Below are 9,591 nucleotides of genomic sequence, written 5' to 3'. Positions count from 1 at the left end.
AGTTTGAATTAACTTTTCCGCACATTAGAGTATTAACTTAAATTATCGTTTTGTCAAGTAAACAATGAATGCTAGTTTAGGGGTGTTAGACTTAGACATAGAAACGCAAGTGTCAATTGTACAAAACAGGCTACAGTTATGAGAGAATCGATGACATTTACAGTTTTATCCAAATTATTACCGGACACAAACACCAAACAAAAGACCGAGATTGTTTATACTAAAGTGCAGCTGAGTAGGGATGGCATTGGCACAATTACCGTACCACAATCCATATACCAATTATCATATTAAATTTTTGGTATGACAAAATTTATTACTATTACCGTGTCAAACTTTCGGTATATCGAATTTCGACATGTCAAATAGTTCGATTGTCATGGTATGGTAATGATAATTATCACTTTGTTTTGGGTCATTTTTTTGGGTCAAAATTTTTTTTTTCCAACCCAATTCAAGGTCCAAACATGTTTTGACCACTCCCTTTAGGTTTCTAAAACTTTTTTATTTAATTATGAGAATTTTATAGATATTCAATTAAGAAACAAGAAGTAAATAGATGAATGAATTGCTGAAAGAACCCAATATCCCTAATAAAAATAGTACAAAGATTCCTAAATTCCATCCCCACATTCTTTAAAATTGTACAAAAATTAACTTGATAGACAAAGTCAGGGAGAAAGACTATGGATGTTTCGGTATGGGATACTGAACCAAAAACGTTGTCCCAATTCCCAAACCGAAATTTTTAGGATTCCCAATTTCAAGACCAATCTCAAACCAAATTTTCGGAAATCCCGAAATAGTTTTGGGATTTCGGGACAAATTGGGAATCCTGAAATAATTTTGAGCTTTTTGGGGCTTTTCAGTTTTTGGGCTATAATAACTTGCATGTGCTGCATATCTATAGTTCCCAGGCATGAATGAAGTGATCAAATTATTCTGTACAAATAAAATCAAACCAAAATCCTTGCATGTATCCCCTGCTCACAATAGCCAATCTGATCTGACTATTCTACTACACATGCATGCAACAAAGATAAATTAAGTAACAAATCCAAAAACAAAAAAATTAATTACAAGCCAAGGTTTCAAAATAAATGAAGTAATGCCATCTCCAACCGAAGGGTCCAGAGGGTCGAAAATAGCCCGAAAACCATTTCCAACCGAGGGCTAGACCAGAGGGCTCGTAGAATCTGAAGGACCCCACGGAATCTGAAATGGCCAAAGGGCTGGAAGGCTGGCTAGAAAATAGAGCAATCATGTCGGTTATAACCGACAGAAATATATTTGTATTAAAAATTAAATATATTCCTGTCGGTTATAACTGAAAGGATTGCTTTAAAAAAATTTGAATACAACAGCTAGTTAGCTAGCCGTTGCATTCAAATTTTATTTATTTATTTATTTATATTTTGGTTTTTTGGCCCCTTTTTTTTTTAATTCTTAAAAATTCTATTTTTTTTCTTCCTATAAATACCTAAACCATTAATTAAATTTAAGTTCTAATTTTTTTGGTTTTTTGGGCCAATTACCGTTATAGTTTTTAAATTTAAGTTGTTGTAGTTTTTAAATTTAAATAAAATTATGTTTGGCCCTCGGTTGGAGGCGAAGGCAAATATGACACTGTACTGTTCATTAAAATATTAATATCTTGGAGGGGCAGATGGCTAAAATGAGCCATCTGACTAGCCCTCGGTTGGAGATGGCCTAACAAACCCAAAAGCAAAAAAATTAGTTACAAACCAAAGTTTCAAAATAAATTACGTTACAAACCAAAAGCAAAATGAAAAGCTTAAAGTTTATGAAGATTGTTAGCCTCTTCGGCCATTTGATCTTGTTGATGGTTGTGGTTGCTCTCTTCTTGTTGGTGAAAGACCTCCTAGTGTCAATTTGCAAACGTTATATACACAAGGTAGCCAACAACATCAAAAGAAAAGGACGTGTATTCCTGTTATAAGGATTCCAATAATAAAGTAGGACTAGGACAGTACAAAACGTAATCGAAAATTTTCTTTTCTCCTTAAGCGTAGGACTAGCTTCATATATATTCATAAAGAGGAAACACAATTAAAGAGTCATCTATTCATAAAGAGAATTCATATTATTCATATCTAACTAATATTTTTAAGAAACAAATACCTTTTAAGAAAAATAAGAAATACTATAATCAAAGCAACTGTTGCAACCGTACCGTTTATATAGGCAGAGACGTTCGATGAGGCACTTACAAGAAGTGAAGTGTTGAATTCGATGAGGCAGAGACGTTTTCTACCAGACTCCCAATTCTGCCTGGCCAAAAATAACAACAAAACAACTGGGGAAAGATATATGATCTAGCATTGCAATTGAAGATTCCTTAACCTAATGACGTGCAATTATGTGGGTATTTGACAGTTCATTAGTTCAACATCTTCATATATAAAAGAACAACTAAACAAATTATAAATAAATTTATGGTGCTGCATTACAAACATCCTAAAATCCCACAGTTAATTCTAAACTCCATTCATCAATTTACACCAACTCTCGAAATTCATTTCAGCAGCTGCAATGTAACATTCCACATCGTCCAGGGGAATGGATTATGTAAGCCTTATATGTATATTCTCATCTCTACCTAGCATGATGCCTTTTGAGAGCCCACTGGCTTCAGATTCCATTAGAACTCCGAAGTTAAGCAAGTAGCACATAAGAGCAATCCCAAGATGGGTGACCCATTGGGAAGTTCTCGTGTGAGTTTCCAGAAATAAAACCGTGAAGGCGTGGTCAAGGCCCAAAGCGGACAATATCGTGCTACGGTGGAATCGAACTCGGAATGTGGTGGGGGCCCGGGTCGGGATGTGACATGCAATTATTGCTACAACTATGAACTATGAACTATCAACCCATAACAAATTTATGCTTCAATTGTGAGTTTGTGATAGAAGAGAAACCCTAATCTCGAATTCCAACCCTAAATTAGCTTGTGAACTTTACCTGATTTGAGGGAGAATTGCACAGTGCACTAGATGACTAGAATCGAGAGAGACTAGGAAACTGAGAAGGAGAGCGGTGCCGGTGGCTGTGATTCGTGCAGGAAGGCTCCTCCACTGTGACTCTGTGAGGGATGAGAAGTCGAGAGAGATCAGAGAGGTGATAGTTGAGAGAGGTGTGACTCAGGTGAGTCACTTGTGTGGTCGGATTGGAAAACAGAGAGACAAATCGGCAACGAGGGTGGTGAGGTAAGGGTTTCAGTATGAGGCGAGCCGCGAGAGAGAGTGAGTGAGAACTAAGTGTTGAGAGAGACAGGAGAGACAAAGTGTAAGTGTAGGGTTTGATTTCTAATGAAAGATTGAGATTAAATCTCAACCAAATCTGGCAGCTGTTACAATTTCAAATATATATTTAAAAATTAAATAATATTTTTTGTTCAGTTTGGTTTGAGAATACCGAAAAACCAAAAACTTGAAACCGATTCTCGTACCGAAAATTTTGGTTCAGTTCGGTATTGAGTATTGAACGTTTTGGGATTTTCGGTTTGGTATTTTTTCAGTTTGGTTTTGGGAATTTTTCGGTTTGGTTTGGGATATTCGGTATTTTTTTCCACCCCTAAGAAAGACATCCCAATTTGATGAAGGAGAAGATGAGATGGACTCCGGAAAAAGAGTCACCCGAACTGGAGCAATAGAGATGAAGTGGGTGGCTAGATGAGTGAAATGATGAAGAGTCGCAGCGTAAAAAGGTTTAGGTTTTTTTATTGGGAAAGTAGAGGTTAGAAAGTGAGATGATTGGATAAATGACTAGGAAAAAATATAAAGTGCATATAAAATGATAATAATACCTAATTATATATAAATAAATAAATAAATGCTATAATATTAATAGCAGTGGTACGGTACGGTTTACCATTGTTAATGATTTTAAATATAATTATCGTTTCAAAAATGTACGATACGATACAAATACTATATCATTACCAATGGTACAAATTTTTTAGCATAACTTGGGTATAGTACGGTTAGTATGTTAATTTGGCAAAAAATTCCACCCCTACAGCGATCAATTAGGGTTTTATTAGTTCCATCAACTTCACTTTCCAAGCTCAAGGCTAGGCCTGGCAATTCATGATACGACCGATAACCCGACAAGACACGAAATTAACAGGTGTTCGGATCGACACGATAACGAATCGGGTCGTTATCAGGTAACCTGATAAGCACCTGTTAAGATAACGGATTGGTTCGGGTATACACGTGAGTAACACGATACACGATAAACAAAATATTAATTTTATAATTTTATAATCCTAAAAAAATACTATAATATTTTTATATATTAATTTAACAATTTTATATCCCTCAAAACTATAATAATTATATATATATATATATATATATATTAAATTAAATATTAAAAATTGGTGACCATTGGATCGGCTTAAATATACATAACATTCAATTTCTTAAGTGTTATACGTACAAAATAAATAAATTTAAATCTACTTAATATATACACACACACACACACACACACACATACTATTGAACTTGATAGGATACGAATTCTACTAAACTAATTTTAACGATCCAACCGTCAACTTGTTTGTGTATGCTTCGAGATCACATCAGCAAAAAGTCGCAAAAAATAAACATTAAGAGATTAAGTAACGGGACAAAACTTTTCGACTGTTATCAAAGAAAAATCATGATTTAACCGTTATTTTAACTCCGATTTTGATGATTTTACAACTACACTTTTAAAATCTCACATCGCCCAGGGAAGTGATCCTTATATGTATATTCTCATCCCTACCTAACACAAGGCCTTTTGGAAGCACACTGGTTTCAGGTTCCATGGGAACTCCGAAGTTAAGCTAGGATCGCGCGAGAGCAATCTCAGGATGAGTGACCCACTGGGAAGTTCTCGTATGAGTTCCCAAAAACAAAACTGTGAGGCATGTCGATGCCTAAAGAGGACGTGGACAATATCGTGCTACGGTGGTAAAGCGGCCCGAGTTGTGGTGGGCCCCGGGCCGGGATGTGATAATTTAATGAATCTATCGTTTTGATAGGATATGCATTCTACGAAATTAATTTCAACGATCCAACCGTCAAACTTGTTTGTATATGCTTCCAGATCACATACACTAAAAATTGCAAAAAAAAAAATTATTCAAATATGAAGGAACGGGACAAAACTTTTAGATAGTTATCAACGAAAAATCACGATTTATTAGTTATTTTAACTCCGATTTTGATGATTTTTTACAGCTACACTCCTTGACCCTATATGAATATAATGAATGAATTTGATCTTCAATTTAAAATATTTACACAAGTGTATACCACAAAATCTTATGTTATACTTAATAAAAGTATGAATAAACTCTGAAATGTTAGTGATTGATGGGATATGCATTCTACGGAACTAATTTCAACGATCCAACCGTCAAACTTATTTGTATATGCTTCAAGATCGCATACGCCAAAAATTGTAAAAAACAACATTCAGAGATTAAGTAACGGGACAAAACTTTTAGACGGTTATCAACAAAAAATCACGATTTAACTATTATTTAGCTTCGATTTTGATGATTGTTTACAGCTACGCTCATTGACCCTACACGAATACAATGAATGAACTCGATCTTCAATTTAAAATATTTACACTGGTGGATATCACAAAATCTTATGTTATACTTAATGAAAGTATGAATAAACTCTCAAGTGTTAGTGAATTTATTGTTTTGATGGGATACGCATTCTACGAAACTAATGTCAACGATTCAACTGTCAAGCTTGTTTGTATATGCTTCGAAATCGCATACACCAAAAATCGCAAAAAACAAACATCCAGAGATCAAGTAACAAGACAAAACTTTTCGATTGTTATCAACAAAAAATCACAATTTAATAGTTATTTTAACTCTGATTTTGATGATTTTTAACAGCTACACTCCTTGATCCTATATGAATACAATGAATGAATTCGATCTTCAATTTAAAATATTTACACTAGTGGATATCACAAAATCTTATGTTATACTTAATGAAAGTATGAATAAACTCTCAAGTGTTAGTGAATTTATTGTTTTGATGGGATACGCATTCTACGAAACTAATGTCAACGATTCAACTGTCAAGCTTGTTTGTATATGCTTCGAAATCGCATACACCAAAAATCGCAAAAAACAAACATCCAGAGATCAAGTAACAAGACAAAACTTTTCGATTGTTATCAACGAAAAATCACGATTTAATGGTTATTTTAACTCCAATTTTGATGATTTTTTTACAACTACACTCATTGACCCTATATGAATACAATGAATGAACTCAATCTTCAATTTAAAATATTTACATTAGTAGTTACCACAAAATCTTATGTTATACTTAATGAAAGTATAAATAAACTATTAAGTGTTAGTAAATCTATTGTTTTGATGGGATATGCATTCTACGAAACTAGTTTCAACGATCCAACCTTCAAATATGTTTGTATATGCTTCGAGATCGCATACGCCATAAATTGCAAAAAACAAACATTCAGAGATCAAGTAACGAGACAAAACTTTTCGATGATTATCAATGAAAAATCACGATTTAACGGTTATTTTAACTCTGATTTTGATGTTTTTTTTATAACTACACTTCTTGACCTTATATGAATACAATGAATGATCTCGATCTTCAATTTAAGATATTGACACTAGTGGATACCGCAAAATCTTATGTTATATTTAATGAAACTCTTAAGTTTTAATGAATCTATTGTTTTGATAAGATACGCATTCTACGAAACTAGTTTCAACGATCCAACTATCAAACATGTTTGTATATACTTCGAGATCGCATACGCCAAAAATTGCAAAATACTAACATTAAAATATCAAGTAACGAGACAAAACTTTTCAACGGTTATAAACGAAAAATCACGATTTAACAGTTATTTTAACTTCAATTTTGATAATTTTTTTTACAGCTATATTCCTTGATCCTATATGAATACAATGAACTAATTTGATCGTCAATTTAAAATATTTATACAAGTGGATACCACAAAATCTTATATTATGATGATCGATGAAAATTGAGGATTTTGTAAAAGGAATAACATGCAAGCTTTGAGTACCATTGGCAAGATTTAAATTTTTGAGAAATACTTCACAACCTTGAAAACAAAAACTCTTTCATTTTGTATATCCTTGCACATTTAATATTTTGTAATAGATTAGTAGTGTATGGATGTTTCTTTATTAGGCTCTTATTTTCGAGTATAGATGTAGTACTTAAACGACAAATGTGTTTTAATGTTTTGAAGTAATATATATGTGGCAATGTATGGTATGTGCAAATTTAAGATTTTTTTTTTCCTTAACGAGTGTAACACGACACGAATTGTTAAAATAACAGGTGTTACACGAAAACAACACGAACACGACATATACGACCCGTTTGCCAGGCCTACTCAAGGCTTTAGGAACTAAAACTAACATTTGAAGATACCGCAGAAAAATCACGAAAACAAGTAGATAGTACGTACCATGGATCAAAGCTACGAAAATACACAGAAGAAAAGAGCAGGGATGTTGTGACAATCTGTAAAACTCAAAAGATTTCGGTCCAAACCTTTCAAATTGAGGTGACCAATTCATATCACTTTCCATTGAGCCTCTCTATGGCAGTGATAAGACCTTGAGTTCCAAGCTTCCCGTCTCCATTCGCCACCATGCCGGAATATAACTGCTTGCACAATGCAGCACCAGGCAACACCACCACCCTCTCATCCTCACTCTCCTCCACAACATCCACACCCATTCCCAAATCCTTCACCATATACTCAGCAAACCCACCAGGCCTGAAGTCCCTCCCAATCATCCTCTCCCCAAACAACTCCATCACCATTGACCCCGCGGCCCCGCCCCTCACCGCCTCCATAAACTGCCGCACATCCAACCCCGCCTGCTCTGCAAACAACAACCCTTCACTCAGTCCCAGCAAATTCCCTCCCACTACAATCTGGTTCGCAATCTTGCAACTCTGGCCAGAACCGGCAGGCCCCACATAAGTAGCCTTCCCCAAAATGTCAAACAACGGGGCCAACCACTCGACAACGGAAGCATCACCTCCCGCAAGAATGGCGAGTTTGCCTTCTCTAGCGCCAATGTCGCCACCCGACACCGGCGCATCGACAGACCAACAATTTTTGGCTCGCGCAGCAGTGAATATCTCGCGCGCAAGGGCCGGATGACTGCTAGTCATGTCGACGGTGACGGAGTTGGGACCAATGCCGGAGAGAATGCCGGTTTCTGGGTGGAGGACATTTGATCGCACATCTTGTGGGTGTCCCACCATGGTGAAGACGACGTCGCATAGCTGAGCAAGATGAAAAGGGGAATCGGCGAGTTGGGCACCGAGGAACTGTAGCGGTTGAGCTTTGGAAGGAGTGCGAGCGTAGACGGTGACGGAGTAGCCGGCGGAGAGAAGGCGGGTGGCCATGGCGGCGCCCATGACGCCGATGCCAATCCAGCCCACGCGGGTTCGGGTAGGAGAGATGGGGTTTGGGTAAGGAGTTCCCATGTGTTGTTGTGGAGATGATGACTGAGAAGGACGGAGAATGGAAGCTGAGAAGCTGAGTCAGGTGGTTCGCCGGTGGGTAAATAATTCACCCACAAACTGATGGAAGACTTCCTGTGCTCGGAGACATCGATGAATGAAGACAAGATCGGATCAATCAAAAAGGACTCAGCTACTTTTTCAGGACACGTGTCAACCTTCAATTGAAGAGTGAAATTCGTATGAGTTCACAAGGAAGCAACGCCACGGAGATCGTGAATCAGCTCGGCTTGCTCTCACTGAGATGGAAAAGAATGTAGCGATCGAGTTCAAGTTCAACCGTGAGAATTTGAGATGTTGATTTCTGCTGTCACTTTTCAATAATGACCATTATCATAATCAGTTTTATTAGTGATGTACTTTAATTTGTCCATGCAATCAATTGTCACGTTTCTCACTTGGAATATTGCCTAATATATATGTATATGTGCTTCGTAACACTATCTATTAACGTAGTATTGATTTATCGATCGATCATTATTTTGGTATGTAAACTATCATTAATTGTAATTTCTTTCCTTTTCTTTTGCTATACATAGTAGTAAAATCAGTTGACGTTTTATCCTGATAAAGTTCATGCAACAAATGTCCTGTCGCGTGACTCTGTCTCCCTCGAATTGCAAAGTAAAAACTGACTGGAAGCAAGTTATTGGAGTGTATAGCCTTGAAATTCTGGGTCTCAACATTCACTGCTAATACAAAAGATATAACACAAAAATTAGTGTTCTGCACCATGTTCTATAGAGTTTCCTTTACAAAATGGTATTTGGATCCTATTTGGGGGTGAGTTCGAATCACTGACACCTTCGGTACCTCTAGTCTTATGCTTTAACCATTAAACTAGCTAGATAAAAGTCTTCAGTTTGCTGCAACAGGCACATATGTAATCCTAGTTCCCTGGTCACCTTAGGATGGAAGTAAATTAACGTTCCACTGTCTATTGAACCAACATTGACAAAATGGTTCCCTTAACTTTAGTTTCCTCTTTCATTCA

General features: G+C 36.2%; 1 protein-coding gene across 1 annotated transcript; it reads right to left on the bottom strand.

Moving 5' to 3' along the window:
- Window positions 1-7,465: 7,465 nt before the first annotated feature.
- On the bottom strand, window positions 7,466-8,908 carry LOC103958136 (probable 3-hydroxyisobutyrate dehydrogenase-like 2, mitochondrial). Its single transcript, XM_009370365.3, has one exon. The coding sequence runs from the start codon at window positions 8,559-8,561 to the stop codon at window positions 7,638-7,640; it is 924 nt and encodes a 307-aa protein (XP_009368640.3). The 5' UTR covers window positions 8,562-8,908; the 3' UTR covers window positions 7,466-7,637.
- Between the last annotated feature and the right edge of the window lie 683 nt (window positions 8,909-9,591).

Source organism: the organism of the source record quoted next, unplaced genomic scaffold, assembly GCF_019419815.1.
Source record: "Pyrus x bretschneideri cultivar Hongxiangsu unplaced genomic scaffold, Pyrus_bretschneideri_v1 Contig2, whole genome shotgun sequence".
NCBI classification, from domain to species: Eukaryota; Viridiplantae; Streptophyta; class Magnoliopsida; order Rosales; family Rosaceae; genus Pyrus; species Pyrus x bretschneideri.
Note: the sequence above shows the minus strand (reverse complement) of the source record. Positions and strands in the feature narration are given on the sequence as shown.

What these genes read in the sequence shown, in the direction of transcription:
- LOC103958136 (XM_009370365.3), bottom strand. Translation starts at nt 8,561, where the DNA reads ATGGGAACTCCTTACCCAAACCCCATCTCTCCTACCCGAACCCGCGTG.